This window comes from Haliotis asinina, chromosome 11 (genome assembly GCF_037392515.1).
Source record: "Haliotis asinina isolate JCU_RB_2024 chromosome 11, JCU_Hal_asi_v2, whole genome shotgun sequence".
Taxonomy (NCBI): Eukaryota; Metazoa; Mollusca; class Gastropoda; order Lepetellida; family Haliotidae; genus Haliotis; species Haliotis asinina.
Genome location: NC_090290.1, coordinates 3,822,137 through 3,842,735, shown reverse-complemented (window position 1 = coordinate 3,842,735; position 20,599 = coordinate 3,822,137). Strand labels below are relative to the sequence as shown.

General features: G+C 40.0%; 1 protein-coding gene across 1 annotated transcript; it reads right to left on the bottom strand.

Moving 5' to 3' along the window:
* Positions 1 to 419: 419 nt before the first annotated feature.
* On the bottom strand, positions 420 to 18,727 carry LOC137255927 (E3 ubiquitin-protein ligase TRIM56-like). Its single transcript, XM_067793527.1, has 4 exons — positions 18,629 to 18,727; positions 3,553 to 3,716; positions 2,263 to 2,931; positions 420 to 1,271 (listed from the first exon to the last, which is right to left on the bottom strand). Exons 2-4 carry the CDS (start codon positions 3,714 to 3,716, stop codon positions 779 to 781), a joined length of 1,326 nt encoding a protein of 441 aa, XP_067649628.1. The 5' UTR covers positions 18,629 to 18,727; the 3' UTR covers positions 420 to 778.
* Between the last annotated feature and the right edge of the window lie 1,872 nt (positions 18,728 to 20,599).

Here is a 20,599-nt window from a genome sequence, read left to right as displayed (position 1 = left end):
ACCTCTCTGATCAATGATGAAGATGAGCTGAACACACCCGGACATTCCTTACACATTTCATCAAACTGACAGCATCTCGTACTGGCAAATCAGTGCAGAGAAAGTGTTCATGAAAAGAAGGCTGTGCATGGCAATGAGCAAACCCATTCGGTTTGTGAAAGGTAGAGCAGATGTAGGCTAGTGCATGTGCAGTGCATGACGCTGAAATTGATTCTTCACGTATCTGCCATGTATCTTGTTCATAAGACTCTCGTGTGGTTGGTGTAGCAAGTCGGTAATTCTTGACGCGGACAACCTGGGGACTGTTTGCTCACAACAGAAAGCGCCACTGAGCGGCACTCATACATGCTAATACAGGGTAGATATTCAGGAGTTGGTTGAAATTACAAGAGATATGACTAAATTTCCTTCTTAAGTCCTTGGCATGATAAGTTTATTTATATTATGTCAGTACTTAAAGATGATCTTGCACATTTGTGGTATTTTGTATGCATTTTCATTATGAATTCTGAATGCATGAAAATATACAATTTTAGCTTGCACATTCCTTTCTTTGCAGTGTCAGAATTGTTCACAATTATTACATTAAATGGCAGCTGGTTTAACACAAACACACAAATGCAGAAATTATGCAGCATGCTTTCATCCATCTAATAGCAACAGGACAACAAGCTTGGGTTTCACAGTGTGTAGGACACCCAATCATCATCATTGTTATCATCATCATCGCACTGAACCATCTCTGACAATACAATACATTTTGGGATCATCACGATTTTTATGATTTCCTATATGCAAAATATGATGCTAGAAATAAATAAACACAAAAGAAGAGTCCCACACCTATTTCTTGAGCATTGTTTGGATCAGAAATATAGGCATGAATTAGCTGACCAATCGTAAACAACATTGACATCACAATAAGCAATAGAGCAATTTTTCCCGGTGTGAGCAGACTGTACAAAACCTCTTTCCCCGAGTAGTTGTCAAGCAAACCCTTTTTTGTCAGGAACTTTTGGCGGGAAGAATAACAGGCTAGCTTGCCAACACTGCCGGCGTAATACTGTTGAAATTGCAAGTCCCAGCCCTCTGAGAAGGTGAATTTCTTCAGCTCAATGGCTTTGTTGGATGACTTGATCTTCTGGTCCTCTAAGGACTTCCTGTATTTGCCATAGCAGTCCAGGAGTTCCAGACACATATCCCCTTCCTGCAGGTCTTGCAGGAACCGCAGACCCTTGTCAGCCTCCTCAGAATACTTCCGCAGCTCTTTGCTGTAACAGGACTGAGGGTTATTTGGTGACCCAGTCAGAAATATACCCCCTCTACCACAAAAAACTGTGTAAGGAAGTAAATCTTGAGTAAAAATCTGACATCTTAACTAGGAAAGGTCAGTTATCCTGTATGATAGTTAAAACTCTGCCCCCAATTACTGAAGTTAATTGGTCATCTTGTTCAATGACTGCAGTGAGCTGCAGTAACAAAAACTATTATTACTAGTTATCCTACACCAAACAGGAATCAGTTGTTCAATAGCACTTTTCATAGAGAACCATCTATGCAGAGAGTGACACCTAGCAGTATTGTAAACATACATCCCCCTAGTAATTAAACCTCATCATGTTTCACAATATTTAGGCCAGACCAATTTTATTTCTTGTTTTACAGATTTTTGTCCTTAGAAAACCTAAAGGTCAGAGCGAAAAATAAATTATAAAAAAAAAAATCACCTGTCAAAGTAATATTTTTAAATACAAAAAGTATTTTACTTTGAGCAGTTTATGAAGTGTATATTGGGGGGCAAAAATCCAAAGAACCTAGCATTTTCAGCCAATAAAAACATTAGGATTTTATTTTTCTTGTGGAAAAATTACTTTTTTCTATTTTTCTTGAATAAATAAAGTTGGTCTGGCCATAGTGTTTTCTTGTTAAAATGAAGATATAAGCTGAATGTGAACATTGATATTTTCCAGCAGGTGCAGTATTGGGGCTTGGTGTGTTTAACTTGCAGTACAGAGAAAATGTCTGTTTGTCTGTTGTATATGTCAGCAGTATTCCAGCTATGTTACAACCGTCTGAAATTAATGAAGTCTGGGCCAGACAATCCAGTGACAGACATGAGCATCAATATGCTCATGCACATGTGGTACTTTTTGAAAGGCAAGTTATCGTTTCAAAGACTAACACTTCTCCAGAAATCTATGGGAACATGTTTGCGCATGTGGAACCACAATATCCACAGCAGACATGAATTACCTCCCTTACCTATACATGCCAAGTTCATGTAGCGTCCTCCTCTCTCCTTCTCCGACCACAGCGATCTGCTCCATCACCATCTTGTCGATCTTGTTGTGTAGATCCTTGCCCCGATTGTGTACCTCCTTCCGAGCGCCATCTGCCCACTTTGACACCGAGTCTGAAGCCGCCTGTACTTGACTCAAAGTCTTCTGAATGTGTCTCTTCTCTGACGAAAGACGGTCCAATTCTTCTTGAAGAGATAATCTGGACGTTGAGAGCTTTGTTGCCATGGGAACAGTCTCATGCCGTTTATGATCTTCACAAATGCATGTAATGCAAACTGCTTTGTCACATGTGCAGCAATAAAGCTGCAAAATTTCTTCCACATGTTTGGGGCAGGATCTCGTGGAAGACAGATGGATCTCAGCCGGAGTTGTCTCTATCCGCATGATGTTGTACTGACGTGAAGCGTCGTGCTGGAAGAGTCTATGTTCATGGATGCAGAACTTGCATATCACCATGTCACAGTCCACACACCTGAACTGAGAAATGAGCCAATCCCGCTTGCACATGTCGCACATGTCATGGTACGACTTTGTGCCAAGTTCATCCTGCAGGCTGATGATGTAGAAGTTGAGGGGAAACTCGTGAATTCCCCCGCGGGGAACACAAACATCTCGCCTACACTGCGGGCACCTGTAGTTGGAAAAATAGCTGCTAGTGCCTTTAACGGACTCATAAAAGACTTGAAGCCATAATAGAATTGATGGTAATTCTCTCTTAGCTGGAAGCAGTCATAAAATCTCATATATTACAGTTTTCATGTATACAAAAATGTCCTGTTAGCTTGACTTTGGCACCAAGAATCAATGATTAGGATTATTACAAAAACTCTGTCTGAGCCAGTAAAGACGACAGTTTCCTGATTTCAGAGAGGATGAATATTGATTGAAACACACTGACGTACAAGACCTCGGCAATCTGGTGATGGTCTCAAGCCAATAAGGTACTGCGCAAGTGGTCACAGGCCAAAATACAATTTGTATAGTACATCACATTTTATCCATCTTTACAAAATCAGACAACAAAGAATAACTTCCCTGGATCTTTTTTTCACATACATGTCTGTTTGGTGAAGCAAAAAGTCACAATTAAGCAAACATATGAATAGTTCACATCACTGTTTTGATTTTGAAAGGAAATTTTACCTTTAACTTATGGTTGATGGATGTATGCATATGTATACTCAGATTAAACTTGTCTAGAAGCATGTAGTACATGTAGACTGTATGGTGCCTGGGGAATGGTATATCTTACCTGAACATGCGTCCAGTGACGGAGCTGGCCTCGAGGATGTTGTGAATACAGTCCAGGCAGACGGTGTGGTGACAGGGAAGCAGTCTCGGATCCTTGTACTCGTCCATACAGATCGGACACATCAGCAGCCGGTCACGTAGACGCTCAACCTTGTCCAAGTCCATCTGCAACACAGGAGATACAGGTGTTATCCCATACAAGATATATAGGTGATATGCAACACAGGATATATAAGTGATATGCAGAATACGTATGTGACATACAACACAGGATATGTAGGTGACATACAGTGCAGAATATGTAGGGGACATACAACAAAGGATATAAATATGATATGCAACAGAGGATATGATACAGGATATATAGCTGATACACAATACAGGATGTGTCAGTGATATACAACACACACACATATATAGATGATATGTAACACATGATATATTGGTGATAGACAACACAGTCAAATCAGTAGTCTGATTTAACATTAATTATTAACTCAGCAACTTTGTTGATGTGACAAATTAAGTGACATCATTCAGCGCAACAACACAACACCAACTCCGCCCACTCTGTAATCAGCCAATCAGTAGTCTGCTACATCTGCAAAAAATGCCTGTTACTGGGCACGGTTGACTCTTTGTTATCACTGCAACATTTTCTTTGAATATAGGTGATATACAATAGAGGATATACTGTTGATATACAATACAGGATATATAGGTGACATACAACACAGGAAATATCGGTCATGTACAACACAGGATATACAGGTGTCATACAACATAGGATATATAAGTAATATCGAACACAGGATATATAGGCGGCATATAACACAGGATATGTGAGTGGCATAAAACACTGGATATATAACTGATATTCATACAGCACTGGATATACAGGTGATATACAACACAGGATATAAAGGTAGTATACAGAGAATATGTAGGTGACATACAACACTGGATATATAAGTGACATACAACACTGGATATATTAGGTGACATACAACTAAGGATATATTAGGCATATACAACACTGGATATATAGGTCATAGACAACACTGGATATAAATATGATAGACAACACAGGATATGTAGATGACATGAAACAGCACATAAATGTGATAGACAACACATGATATATATGTACAACACAGGATTTATAAGTGATATGCGGTGCAGATTATATATTAGGGGTCCTACAACACAGGATATATAGGCGACTTATAACACTGGATATACTGGTGATATACAACACATAGAGGATATATCATTGATATACAACATGAAGTATATCTGTGATGTGCAACACTGCATATGTTCATGCCAGAATGTTGGTCTGTTCTGACAAAACACAAATCTTCTTTTAGCATTGAAAATCATCGTTTCAGATATCACGGGAGTTCAACTTCCTGCTTATGGCGATTTATATTTAATTAAATGAAGGTTGCGGTAAATATATGTTTGCACAAGTTTCCCTTCTCAAATATATCCATCACGGACGCTGTATTTTTATCTCTTTTCACTGTAGGGGGATAGAAGGCTGGTGTAGATGGCCTCAATATGCTTCGCGCTCCTCTTTCGCTTTTCTGTAGACAAGCATAGCGGTAGACAATTTTGGGCTCACTAAAGCACTGTTTATAGCGTGGATACTCTACAACTCTATACAGGCTCCCTGTTTATAGTCATAAACGGTTTCATTATTCCATGTATTAAAGCTGCATCTCAAACACTAACTCTTTCATAATGCCATTCTACAATTTTATACAAAGATTTTAACGCGTTTCCAGTGTAGCTGGACATCACATAACTGGAAGTTTAAAATGGTTTTGATGTTTAACGCCCACACTCAGCAATATTCCAGGAATCGGGCTGCAAGACGGCGGTCTAAAACTAATCAGATATGACCATCCGATCAAGTGAAGTGATTCGCTCGAAACATGGGTTGCTGAAAACCGACCCAAACCCGAGTCAATCCGGGTCTTCGTGTGTATCTTTGAAGAAACCTGGATTTATATAATCAGCGCAATAACACAACACAATCCCCCGCCCACTCTGTTGTCAGCCAATCAGTAGTCTGCTAAAATTAGCGAAACAGTCGTCTGCTAATGGGCGTGGTCAACTCTTTTTTATCATCGCAAAGTTTTCATTGGCTGGTTAATTCGCCTATGTGTGTATGTGTTCGTTTCCGGAACAGATCTTGAAACCCGTACGATATTTCATCTAATTTAACATGGTGCATATAACTTACATACAAGGAATAATATCGAACCGGTTCCTTTTGATTGGTTTTGAATTATGATAACATACTTTTCGAGTTTCCAACATTTCTGAATTCCACAGGCGCTCACATTTCCATGTACCCAGTGCTCGTAAAATTTGCTTGCACAAACCTAATTTACCGCTGGCTTCATATATTTATTGTAAAAACATATTTCGTCCAGGAGCGCTCTTGGGGTATCAGGTCGTTTGCATGCCGTATTTACTTTGTAATAGAAATAATTTCGAACCCTGGATTCCGTCGTTCTTAATCTACAATGACATATTAGAATCCCACATTGTAACCGGTGCACAAGCATTTCGACTTGAACAAAAAGGTTACTTTACGTGTAAGCTTGCCCCTTACAACCTCACACAGTGTAAGTAAACGTATCCTCAGTACTTTTCGTTACACTCCACTAGTGAGTCAAGCAAAACCTTATGGGAGGTCGCGTCGGGTAACATTTGAAACTGACCAAACAGAACACAGCTTTCCAAATCGCGAAAGTGCACATACCTTTTGAACTACTTATCTCGAAAAGGTTCGTACCCGAACGATTCCGAAAGCTATTTAGCATACACTCACTTCCGAGTGGTGCACACGGCGTACGTACAACCATGACAACGGCGAGTAAACAGTCGCTGAAAATAGTGTTTTTGGCAATATTCAAGGATGTTATCTTGCGGAAATATTAGCTAATGGTAACCATGTCAACAGAAACCCCAAAGCGTATATACTGCCATCCTCGATATCTCCAGGGTATACGTTCCGAAAAGTCTCCACTATACCCTGGATGCATCTACGGCTCAGCCCGATAAATGTATTACCTCCTTTGGCTGGCTTTTTATCCAATCAGGTGTCTACGCTGGGAAGTTGAGCGAACCAATCACAACTCACTTTCGCTTTTTAAATTCTCTAACCGATTAAACTTGGCAAACAAACCATGTGTAGGTTCTCTGAAAGTATTAGAAGGATTTCTTGCATATGTTTCAAAGAAAGGTTTCGGACCTATAAAGTTGCATGTATGATTTCCCCAAATTGTGAGTCGTACGGCGAGTAAACCTTCGCAGCTGCAACGGCTACCTTTGTTGACACTGGCAAGTTCGGTAATAACGGCGACCACTCTGATTGGCTACTGTGAGAAAAAGGAGTCAGCAAAGGGAGGTAATAAAATTATCGGGCAGACCCGTAGATGCGTCCAGGGTATAGTGGAGACTTTTCGGAACGTAGACCCTGGAGATATCGAGGTGGATATACTGCAGGTCAAATAACCGTGTTATATGCGGATATATATTTGTTTGTGGAGAGATCTGTCACTGACCTGAATATTTTGAAAGTCCCCCCGATCCCTAAATAATAGCCGTTGTCTGGTTGGTTAAAGCTACTTAACCATCTCGCGTTTGATTGGACGGTCTTTGGTCGCTCAAAGGTTACTCTACTAGGTTTTATTAGACTCAGTGGTGGAGTGGAACGAAATACACAGAGACTAAGTTTGCTAAGTTTACACAGCATATGTATTTATCTGCATTCCTATCATCTTGATTATATTATCATATGTGATGTTATATTGTACTTTTCTCATGGATCACCTCGCTGCAACATGCAACACTGCTGGTGCGGCGTTCTGCAATATTCACTCAGTGACCCATGTTGTATGCTGGGTTCTACTGACGAATTCGTTTAACAATTTCAAATACACTGACTGTACCTTTTGACGTTGATAAATTAGGACTGTGGCTTTTATTCTGCTTACAAGTGTGACAATGTATTTGAAGTAGAAACCCTGAACAAGTACTTAAATATTGTATTGTACAATTCTGTCTCACTAACACCGCTTGACCTTTGACGCTGCATGATGATCTCTTGTCCACTCCGTCCGGCTTCATGTATGTGAATCTTCTCCAGGAAACATCACAGACTGAGTGAAATTTACAGGGTTACTGCCAACGGATTTTATTGTGCCCGTTGTTGTGGAAGCATAAAGAAAAATAACTGCAAATTTCGTGAGATCACCTATAATCACCGATTAAGCCTGTCAATGATGTATTGAGATTTACAACTTCATAAGTGTGTTCAAACGTTCCACACTAAAAAACCAAGTGTTGTTTTGTCTGCAATTCCATTGACTTTATTCACCTTTCCTAATAAACAGTGAATTTCCCAAGAGTGTCTTCGGATATTTTATATATAATAAATATGTTCAGAATTCTGGACATCGGCGAGGAGTGTTGACATATTAACATATCATCCAACATTCCCAACATGCAAACAGTATTCCGCAGTGTCGTTCGTGTAAAATATGTACTGATTATCACCTTCAAGCAGCAGGAAATAGAGTGATGTCATTTGATTGTGATCATCTGGTATCCGATGACCTGATAATGGTTTGAAAAGCCATATCTCCTACAAACATTTTGAAAAAAAAGAACACGTACCACCACCAAAAAAGGCACAAAGAAAAAGTACGACCCGAAGAAGCGAATTGTTCTGATAAATCGGGAGGCCGTAACGTTCACCACTGTACCTTGGGGTCATGGCTTTCCAAAGGGACGTCATCTCTGCTTACGCTACGTGGTGTCATATGGACAAAATGTGCAACATAGACATTGGGGGGCGGAGGTCGGCGTTTGGGTGCCCACCTAAGCCCAGTTTTGTCCTGAAAGTTATTAAATGTCATTAAATGACCATTGAAACCCTCGTGTATGAACTGTGCACCCCCACCCCAACACACCTCCTCAACAAGCCGTATCCGCTCCTGACAGACGATACAGACGATAGTAAACGACCAACCGTGAAATACCATTTTATGTAATGACTTAATGAGCGAAATCGAGTTTGATACTAAATCTATCACTAAAAGGTACTTCACGGAAAGGTCATATATCAGGCATCACGTGATGTTTTTACACATAGTTTAGTAATACTGCAGATTTATAAACAACAATATCTTCAACGGGGAGGCAATAAAGAAGTTAACAAGTTTCATAATTTACAATGTTGGTGAAAATTTGTGTTTTCAAATCTGCGGGGTAATTTCATGAAAACACCGGTGCCAGCAATTCTGGAAATATGTTTCAAACTTGCCACGACTGGCAACAAAACTCGAATTTGTTCTTAAAAGGCCTCATGCACGTACACGTCCTTATTTGAAATGACAAGATTCGTTCACCTTACAGACGCACGTCGCGTCACTCCACACTCTGTGTAAATTGTCCACCTACATTGTCTCAGACGTTGCCGAAGAATTCTGAATATGTCCGCTAGTACTGAACGATCGTGGTCGACGAACATCTTCATCAATGTAGACAATGATATGCCCTGTATGTACGGAATGCGACATCACGCTTCTCCTAAACCTAGATTTAATATCGCTAGTCCCATTCATATTTTCCGCTCCTCGCTCTCAGTGACCTAGAAATCACGTCCGCTAAACTCCCATTTCTTTATGAAAGTGTACTCAACCAGAGGAGACTTTCTCAGCTTCAGAGATCATCTCAAATGGATTCTGATAATGTTCGGCTAAGTTGAATAATGGTGAATGACAATGTTGTCCGTATCTATCATCCCAACGAGGCGATACATTGCTTTATTGTGTGTTCCGCTATAGGGAGGTGGTGGGGCTTCAGTGATAATTATGTTGGGGTTGGTTTATTGAAATATCTATTTGAGTTGGACTACCTGTATATTTACTTGAGGAGTACTAGCACTAGTGTGTTATCGGGTAAGTGGAATGTGAGTTGTAAGGGACATGCGTTGTATGGAGAAAATGGAATGCGACTTGTGGTACACATTTGAAACCGAGGAAATGGACAAGCGTAACAACGGGGCGGGGGCATTGACAATGACTCGAGGCAGACGAAAATATCACGGGCACGGGATGCACGTTGAGTACCAAAGATAATGGTGTTACGGCATCAAGAATCTAGGAGTATTTCTAGATACTAGGAGTATCATCCCATTACGACTCGTTGTAATATGTGTGCAGTATCGAGGGGATGGATCACAACTTCTCTGTACCTTAGGTGACACTGGTTCGTTACCACCATCACCTTTTAGGTACAGTGAAGTTGTCGTACAGGTGTTATATCGAGGGAACGTACGTTGTGCTACAAAGTGAATAGCGCAGATACGGAATTCGAGTTTTACGTACACTGTAATAATACTAATATAGGGAGGAAATTGTGTGGGTTGTGCATATACAAGTGTAACCGAGGGGCTTCTAAGGAAATCAGAATCACGGTACCTGTGACGTTGTGTACACGTCAAACACTGAAGTGGATGGGATCAATGTTGCATACAAAACAACGCCAGTACAGAATTATATCTATGCAACAGTGTACAAACATCCACCAGTACAGACAACGACGTATAACTGCAGCACATGTCTGTATACGTGATAGCTGTAGGACACCAGATCTCCCAGCAAGCTGGGACGGTCCAAGTCAGCCAACTCACGGCAAGAGGTACGATCAATATAAAATTGCATCGATATAGTATATGTGGAGGGATATATTTGATATCAACTGAGCATCACCCACATACACAATACCCATTTATAGAAAGCCGTGCTTGTAGGAATTAAGCGACTGCCGGGATCGGGCGGTCAGACTGACTGACTTGTTTGAATGTCATCGTATTCCAGTTACACATTGATGCTCATGCTGTTGACCACTGGATTGTCTGTTCCAGACTTGGTTAGTTACCAAAACTACATAGCTGGAATATTGAAGAACGGCAACGTAATCTTGATTATTACAAAGATAAACGCTACGTTATTCGCCCTTGCGACATGGTAACGCAAAAAGAAACGCCATTCTGCAACAGAAACATATACAGGGAAAACAATAAAATAGAACCATGGTAGAGTAGCGACGCATGGCGGAAATTGGAGTACAGGCCCCGAAATAAGCTAAACCAAAGATGAACGTGGGGATACACGATCGTATAACGTAGATTAATTCAATTCCAAAAGTTATTTAGCATTGTTGTGGCATGTTTAAAGGGGGTATCTCGATTATCCATTTTAATGTCGGAACTCTGTTTCCTGGTGTCTCAGCGTTGCTAGGGTGGCAGGAGATCAGATCAGAAGCAATCAAGCCGTTAGGGTATTGTCGCTTTGTGACGTTCTAAAGATCACGTTAGACATTCTTGACGTGACGTCACATTCTGGACAAACGGAAAGCTGTGGAAGAATGAGATAGATAATGAACCGTTCTGCTCCGGTAGCGAGGTGTGTTTCTTGGCCTACAACCTGTGATGAAGCGTCCAAGTTTGGATTTAGTCAAACTGGTACTAAAAGACGTGAGGTAGTCTAGTGGTAAGACGTGAGCTCTTTACGCTGAAGACAGACGACCCTGGTTCGATTCCCCATGGGAACAATATGTGAAACCCATTTCAGACGGCACCCTCCCTGACAGTGGAGGAATATTGCCAAAAGCGGTATAAAATCTACTCCCTCACGCACTGTTATTACAGCAAAATATCTGTCCAACATAAGGATGGTAATACTATTAGTTACACGGTGACAAATTCATTACCTTTAATATCTCTTTCTTTAACACATCTTAAAAATCAGCATTCAGTGTTCGGCAGAATGAGACGCAAAACAATACGCCAGGATTTACCCTCATCGTTCATAAAGGGACATAACTAAATTTATGATGAAAATGATCGAATTCGAGGTTTTGTAAATTAGTGAATACAGAAACATCAAACATATTACAATATTTTTAATAACACAAACAAATAAGAAATAATGGCAACAATTTTAATACTCGTCTTAAGTTCATAATTGTATACACCAATAATGAAAAATTCGAAGCGAAAAGCCGTTTGGCAGCCACATTCCATCTGAGGTCATGGTCTCTTTACAACCAGGGTAAAGTGCCACATGACATATTTGACGGGGTGTAGGATTTATTTACCCTGGCAAATTCGCCTGCGTGTTTCGCATACTTTGGATATTGACCAATCAGAATTCGACAAATGTATCTTAAGGACAATAAATGGTCCTAAATGGTATAAATGGGTCCTGTATGCGACCATAGTGAAATCTAGCATCGCCCTTACGCTGATTCATTCTCACAAAAATATTGACTGGGTTACCGTTTACAAAGCAATTTCGAGAATGTTTCTTGGTTCTGTCTTGTCGCCAAGAAAGAGATATACAATTCGGGAGCACAAGATTACGTAACACATACTGTAGACATCTTCCAGCTTGGTCATCGTGCGGAGCCCAGCGATCCTGGTTGGTGCTGATAAAACACAGGTTATAATGGGACAATCCGGGATGTTTTTGTCGATCTGGAAGACAGCCAACAGACGTTCGTTCGCGTTTATCATCTGGGTTTGGAGAACCTGTCATGTAACAGCCTGGTTCTCTGGGTCTGATGCGCCTGAGTGTCGTGGCGTTAGCGTAGGCGCATCAGACCCAGGGAACCATGCTGGTCATGTAATGGACATTGTTCTCTTGACACTGCCAGTGTGTCTGTGTGGCCTGTTATTAATGTAATAAGTCGATCTTGCAAAGCTGTTTTACACCTACACAGCGCCCAGATCCTAGCTGTTAGTGGTTCTTGGCTACAGCCGAGAAAAGAACACATTTTGATTTGCAATGCTTTGGGCAACCTTGCAAATTCCATGTCCTTGCTACTGACAAAAACAAATAAACTGATAAAACGAAAATGAAGGTAATCACGATAGATCTCCATAATGAACATATGCTTAGTAAACTGACGCCCCTTGTATTGCACCCAGCCAGTCCGAAGAGCTGCCCAAAGCTGGGCCATATTGGTGGACGCTGGGTCTCAGGCTATCTGTGGCCAATAAGAATGATTGCCGATGATGTTGGAGAAAACGCCTGCTTACTGTCGAGGAAATGATATGTAGATGTTGCAGTAAGTTTTCAGACCCTTGGAATGCTGCTGCTGATTGAAGCTAGCCCTACGTAGGTGTTGTCAACGTGGCTGGAATTACTACTAATAAACAAATTTCAAAAGGCGAGTTTTCGCTGTCTTGGGTGATCCATAAGTTTGGCGTGGAATTGCGAGGTTAGCCGTTATCGATGAGTCGTGAGTCGTGAGTCGCGAGTCGCGAGTCGTGGATTATAACTTTTTAAATAATGATCCGATTGTGACCACTTATGGTCATCTAGCTGTCGATCTGTTGGCCACGGCCAATATTGAAAATATTTTAGGTGGCGACATCTAACTTCGATTGAGGAGAGGGTGGCTTCGTCGATACACCCCTTTCCTTGTATATAGTGGATGGGTGGGGTCTAGGCACATTACGTGTCATTCTAACAGTGTTTGTAAGCGATATGACCCCTGTGGGTCAGTTCTTATCTCAGAAGAATAAAATTACAATAAAACAGTATACAAATGTTTCACTACACTAAATCTAAATCCCACTTGATCGTTTTGCACAAACTAAGCGGCGTAACTCTGCACATACCTTTGCGATGACAAGACATTTCTTTTAAAGGTATTTTTAAAATTTCTAATTGAGTTTCGTTAATTTCTAAAATAAATTATCTATGACTGGTCCAGACAAAACAACCGAAAACCCACCAAATCTTCAAGTTACTGCGAAACGCAGAGGTGGAGTGTAGGCCAAAGTTCGTTCATATTGAAAAGATATATGCTGGTAGACGTCGGACAGAATTTATGAGTGAGGGAGTTAACTTTTATACCGCTTACGGCAATATTCTAGCAATATCACAGCGGGGCACTCCAGAAACGGGCTTCACAAACTGTACCCATGAGGGCAATTGAACCCGGGTCTCCGGCGTGACGAGCGAACGCTTTAACCACGATCGAGGCTACCCCACTTCCCTATAGAATATTGTCATAATGTATAATATTTCTACACATGACATAGACAAATAGACCAAATACTTACTTTCACTTTCGCGTGTTGTCTAACTGCGTGTATAAATGTTGGATACAGATTCTGCGATGAAGCTGGTCCTTAAGAAGACCCACGTCATGTACTTCCTTCCATGAGATAAATGCTGAGATGCAGGGAATCGTTCCGACAGCAATCCGGATTTTAACATGCGTCTGACTTTTGATTCAGCAACACTATGTCGCTTGAATCTTTACAAGAACTAACACAACATGAATGAAGGAGTATAATTATGCTAATTAGTGTACTTAGAAATGTTAATGAAGCAGAAACGTCACGGTGATTACGTCAAACTGAGGTGAAGAATTTGAAAACCCGAAGCAAGGTGTGGGTAGTTGTATGACTACGTCGATTATCATTGGACAAATTATTATGTACACAACAAGTCAAGTTAATAGTACCAATCACAGGTTCTCGTTTTCTTGAACTTTGGATAGCAAATATTTGTAGAGTCACAACTAATAAACATCAGTCGTACTTCTTGTTCCTTGTATTAGTACTGCGGAGTATAGTCAGTTTCACTCGCTGGACTTCATGTGGGGCGAGGTGAAATACAGATACAGTCTTGATCACGTTGAGAAGCTTTGTTTATTTTGTTGTTTTACATCGCACTCAGCAATATTCCAGAAATATGGCCACCGCATATAAATAATCGAACATGTACCAGGCAATCCAGTGATCGTCGCCATGAACATGAATGTTCACTATTTAATTGGTTGAATCTGGACTATCCACCAAAACACTGGGTCTCTTTTCAGAATGCGATCCTTGTACCGTGTTCGTAACGTGCATGCGTCAACAAAGGCTTATTATGATCATGACTGGTAGACTGATTAGCAGTATGAGACCCGATTTCGTAGCCTAGTTTCCTGGGCTAGCTATTTGTTTCCGAATATTACCCATTTTGACAGAAACTAATAATTAATTTTAAACTCGTAAAAGGAGCACGTGAGGAAATGTGAAGTTGCTTCATTTGGGGCATAAGCAGAAAGGGCAGGATGGAAGGGAAGTAATGTCCGGGTCTGCGGTTGCCATGCCAATGATTCTGATTCTGATTCTAATTCAAGAGATACAAGTTCTCAAATTTCAAATCAAATTTCTGCTGTCCACCCTCGGTGACATTGCTAGAATATTGCTGAATGAAAACGTGTCATTGCACTAGTACGACATCTGGGTATGTATTGGGGGCATGGTGGGCGAGCTGGCTAAGGCGCCAGGCTAGTGATCCAGCGAGGTTGAGGTTTCGGGATCGAGCCCACCTGTGACCGGGTGTAAAAACCTTGGAGTCAACCTTTCAGTGTTGTCACAACCCCTAGTGTACAGTACACAACCCTGTGCACTTAAAAGAACCCACGAATCCGTTGGTATATGACCAGATGGTGGCCACATGAACACGTGCATACACCTAGTTGCAGGTACAGCAACGTGCAGTAAACTTGGACAATGTGCTGTGACTATGTGTCCCAGTCCACCCAGCTGTCAATTGGGTACCTCGTTAGGATGAGAGAGCCACAATAAACTCGGTGCGCCTAGTGGCAGCAAGAGTTGTATGATCCCCAGGGAGTTGAGATTGAAATATGATGTACTGTTGAGATCCGGTGATCGAGGGAAAAATACCAGCGCCTTGAGCATTCACTAGTGCGTGGATATGTGCGCTATATATAAATATCCAATCTATGTTTGTGGCATGTTTGTGTCTGCAGACATGACGCCTGACCTCGGCCGTATTTGATCTGATCGCGAGATACTATGTTTATTCGCACTGGAGAGCTTGATACAATCCCTCTCATTCCAACCAGAACTAAATGTTGTTAGATGACATTCTTGACCTTTGGCAAATCTGGTTTCCCTGACAGGGCAATTTATGGTGACATGAGGAAATATCTTAACTGATTTCTTAATGGAGCAGGCATTAGGTAGAGGCGAGACCTATACCGATGTAGGTGATACTGACAACATGTCCGCTGTTTAGTTGGGCTGTATAACAATTTAAAACACAAGCTGTAATGGTATATCTACACTGTCTAATACGTCAGATATAGCAACTTATAGCAACACGTATTGTAGTGACCATATTTATACCCTGTATACCTGAAACATCAATATCTTCTATACTTAATATGACAGTATCTGTACAGTATAATACACCAGATATGTCATTATCATGTCACCTTCTGTATCAAAATTACTTAATGTACCAGAAATATCCACACAAAATAATACAGTCAGATATACCAGTATAACCTTCACTACACCAACTGTATCCATACTGTACAATATACCAGACATATCTACATATAATAATATACCAGTTTTACCAGTATGATCTATACTACACCAACTGAATCTATACTGTACAATATACCAGCTATACCAGTATAGCCTATACTACACCAACTGTATCCAGACTGTACAATATACCAGCTATACCAGTATAGCCTATACTACACCAACTCTATCCAGACTGTACAATATACCAGACATATCTACATATAATAATATACCAATTTTACCAGTATGATCTATACTACACCAACTGAATCTATACTGTACCATATACCAGCTATACCAGTATAGCCTATACTACAGCAACTGAATCTATACTGTACAATATACCAGCTATACCAGTATAGCCTATACTACACCAACTCTATCCAGACTGTACAATATACCAGCTATAGCAGTATAGCCTATACTACACCAACTGTATCCAGACTGTACAATATACCAGCTATACCAGTATAGCCTATACTACACCAACTGTATCCATACTGTACAATATACCAGCTATACCAGTATAGCCTATACTACACCAACTCTATCCAGACTGTACAATATACTAGCTATACCAGTATAGCCTATACTACACCAACTGTATCCAGACTGTACAATATACCAGCTATACGAGTTTTGCTTATACAGCAAATCTGTACCTATACTGCATAATAAACCAGCTATACCAGTATAGCCTATATTACACCAACTGTACCCATACTGTGCAATATACCAGCTGTACCACCATAGCCTATACTACACTAACTGTATCCATACTGTACAATATACCAGCTATACCAGTATAGCCTTTACTACACCAACTGTAGTCATACTGTACAATATACCGGCTATACCAGTATAGCCCATACTGTACCACATTTATCCGCATTGTATAATATACCAGCTATATCTAAACACTGTTACATATCAGCCATGCTTGTATATCCTATATTGCATCTTTACTGTATAGAGCTAAGTGAAAGCCGTGATAGCTGGCTTTGTATACTGTGTAGGTATCCACATGTAGGTCAGTGGCCAGTCACGACCTGACTCCTCCAGTCAACAAACAGGATACAGATGCTGATAAACCAGATAGCAACAACTACCTTCCAGCAACACCTAGCCACATGGCTGGTCACTGTGTAGGACTGGACACATTCAGTGTGTGTTGTTGTTACACTATCATTTCTTCAAAGATCAGTAAATAGATATCAGCCATTGTTAAACCACATACTTAAGATAACAATTAAGCATTGTTACTATCAGACATTATTGATAACTATCATACAACATCATCCATAACTATCACACACTGTTAGTGATAACTAGCATACAACATTAAGAACAACTTAAGACTGATAACTATCCTCCAACATTACTGTCAACAACTGTCAGACAGCACTACGCCATAATCGTTGACTGAAAATGTATAAAGAATATTGCTCGGGGTGTACGTATCTCCTTTGATCTTCACAGACACAAATGATAATTTAACAATTTAAATATTCCATCAATGAATTACAAACAACTTTGAATAGAAAACTATTGCTATGTTTTAAAACAAATCCATGAGACAAATTTAAACTTACATGCATATTTGATCTTATAAAAAAAACAAACATTTTGACACTATTGTCATAAATAACAGACACATTATTATAACAGACATAATATATATCGGCATGTCTATGTATCACATAATATTCGAATATAGAAAGACACAGTAGCATGTATTCTATACATAGTATCTGATTTCCAATATACAGATATATGTATTACACAGAATTTTGAAAAATGGGAAAACAGCACAGGAATGAATAGGTCTCTTGTTTAATTAGGTATGTTTGAACAAATCTAATACTTCACTTCACTCAAATGAAATATGAAGAATACCCGCTATGTGACATATGACACGGTAGTAACAAGAGTTCCAGATAACCAGCTGATTATATCCTACATTTTTTAACATAAATTTAGAGGTACATACGTAAATAAAATTTAATCAAATCAAATTAGATATGACATTCGCCAGTGTGGTATCACTTTAAACTGTTTGAGGAAATAAAATCACTAAGCGACGCGACTGAACAGGGATTGAGGGAGCGTCTCAAGCTGAATCGAGTTAATTATTGCTTACATGTCACGCGTCAGTTGTCTGAGACCATGGCATGGGGTCGTGAAATGCATGTACAGTCGGATGTCATTTTGATACGTCCTCCTAACCATCAGCTATGACAATTCCATATTACAAACGCGTTCAATTACGAAACTAAAAAAACGTAGTAGAATAATCTTTTCAGCGGTGTCAACTGACACGAATTGTTTTTGTGACCCAAAAGTAATTCAGCTGATCTATATAATTGATCTGTGAATCTTGTCATTCTGAGCGCCAGATTCAGTTCTGACGATGATTTGCCACACTATTTGTAAAAATATCTGCCGTTGTGAATTGGAAAAGTGAGTCACTCCTTTTAACTCCAACGGTCTGTCCATCTTGATTCGGAGTTTGAAACTTGATCTCTATATGGGTTAAGATATTTTAAATGTTTTTGATCAAATTTTCAATTTGTTTAGCTCGGCATACTGAAATAAAGATATCATATGGATAATACAAACTGAAATATAGAAATGTTTCTACCTTAGAGCTTGTGATCACGAGTGTCTCATTGTTTCAGTCCAATAAACATTCTTCTTTCGAATCGTCCTACCATCGTTATTTGGCAGGTGCTTGTTGTGTCATTACAACAAAGTGCTTCCGTATTCCCCTTTTTATGTCGGTGATGGCGATTGGCTGACCGTTTAGATTTCATCCAATCGCAAAAGGTAAGACATAAATTGCTTTTAATAGTATCTGCGTAGCAACAAATCATATATCATATTTTTATCAGCAGTCATCTCCTGCAGACATGGAAGCTTTTGATTAAATTCAGTTTAGATCGATTTACTAAGCTGTCAAAGTTTCTTTCAGAAATCGTTTATTCAAATGACGAAATATAACTATTTATTTGTGCGTGGACAAAACAGTTTATGTGGATATTTGAAATCGTAGTTGTATTAATACATTGAAAGCTATTCCAAGTGATTTGATTAGCTGATCAAGCCAATGTTTTTACTTTGATGTTTCAGAATAGTCCATGCCCATGCCCACTCGTGTTTTGGTTCAAATAAGCAGTGTCTGGTGTTATGAAATTGTTGAATAATTTGTGGGAAATGACATTTATACCCATGTGCACTGAGGTAAAAATATTTAATCCGATGTGCGCGCATTTACATTGTGAAATCCGGTTTTCATGTTCAAATATCGCACATATATATTATACCAAAGTCAGTGTTTAAATGAATACTAATCTTTTGGGGCTTTTTAAAACAGCAATCGAATAAACAAACAATGAAAACACGTGCACGTCATAACTGATGTTATACCCGGTAATATTTCGTAATTACACCTTTAGTTTGCAGTTAGAATTCTTGGTTAAATGTTTCCTCTTTCAAATTTTATCTCCCCCCCCCCTCCTCGCGTTTAGCGCGAAGCGGCGGATATACAAAGTCCAGACTTGAATGTAATGGAAAATGTGTGGAAAACTCTGCAATATTGCCTGAAAAGACGAGTTCACGAGATTAGAAGCACAGATGACCTAATTCGGATCGTCGGGGAAATATGGAGAGGTCTCTCACTCACGTACATCGGGACTGTACGACACTATTCCCGCTAGAATTCGACAGGTCCTTAGAGGTCGGGGTCATATCTCAAAATACTGAAAAGTTCATGTGAGTACTATTTCATTTCATAAAGTTATTGAGCTTTAAATCTGAGATACAAAATCGGGAAATTCCGGGACGTCACACCGCTGCGAACTCACTTTTGGCCAGTGACTGTAGTATTAAGATCCGTCCGTCCGTCCGTCCGTACGTACGTACGTAAGGATTGTAATATCTTAAGAACCGTCGACTAGATTCTTTTCATACTTGTTATCTAGGTTTATCACAGTAAAAGAAAAATCTCAGTCAGGTTTGGTGACCTTGATCTTCATCTCAAGGTCACAAGGGGACTTCAGCGCTTTACTTTGTCAGCGTGATATCTGAAGAACCGTTCACTCTATTTTCATATTCAACACCAAGTTTTATCTAGGGAAGGTGCAGGGCCCAGTCGATTCTGGTGCCCTTCGCGTAATTTGCAAGGTCACGGCGACACTTTGAAAATTTGAGCATGTAAGCTGTATGTTAAACTTGTCAGCGAGGTATCTGAAGAACTGCTCACTGTATTTTCTTCACATTCAACACCAAGCTTTATCTAAGGAAGGTGCAGGACCCAGTCGATTCTGTTACCCTTCGCATAATGTTCAAGGTCACGGCGACACTTTGAAAATTTGAGCATGGTAAGCTGCATGTTAAACTTGTCAGCGAGATATCCCAAGAACCGCTCACTGTATTTTATTCACATTCAACACCAAGCTTCATCAAAGGAAGGTGCAGGGTCCAGTCGATTCTGGTACCCTTCGCATAATTTTCAAGGTCGTCCGGTACGTACGTACATACGTACGAACTGGAATATCCTATGAACCGTTGACTCGATTCTTTTCATATCATATCTAGGTATCTCAGTCAGGTT

Bases quoted from the DNA above. Each gene is read 5' to 3' on its own strand.
- LOC137255927 (XM_067793527.1), bottom strand. From the start codon at position 3,716: ATGGACTTGGACAAGGTTGAGCGTCTACGTGACCGGCTGCTGATGTGT. The intron at 2,932-3,552 runs GTAAGATATACC...TTCCAACTACAG, and splicing joins GTCACTGGACGCATGTTCAG to GTGCCCGCAGTGTAGGCGAG. The intron at 1,272-2,262 runs GTAAGGGAGGTA...GTCCTGTTACAG, and splicing joins CATGAACTTGGCATGTATAG to CAAAGAGCTGCGGAAGTATT.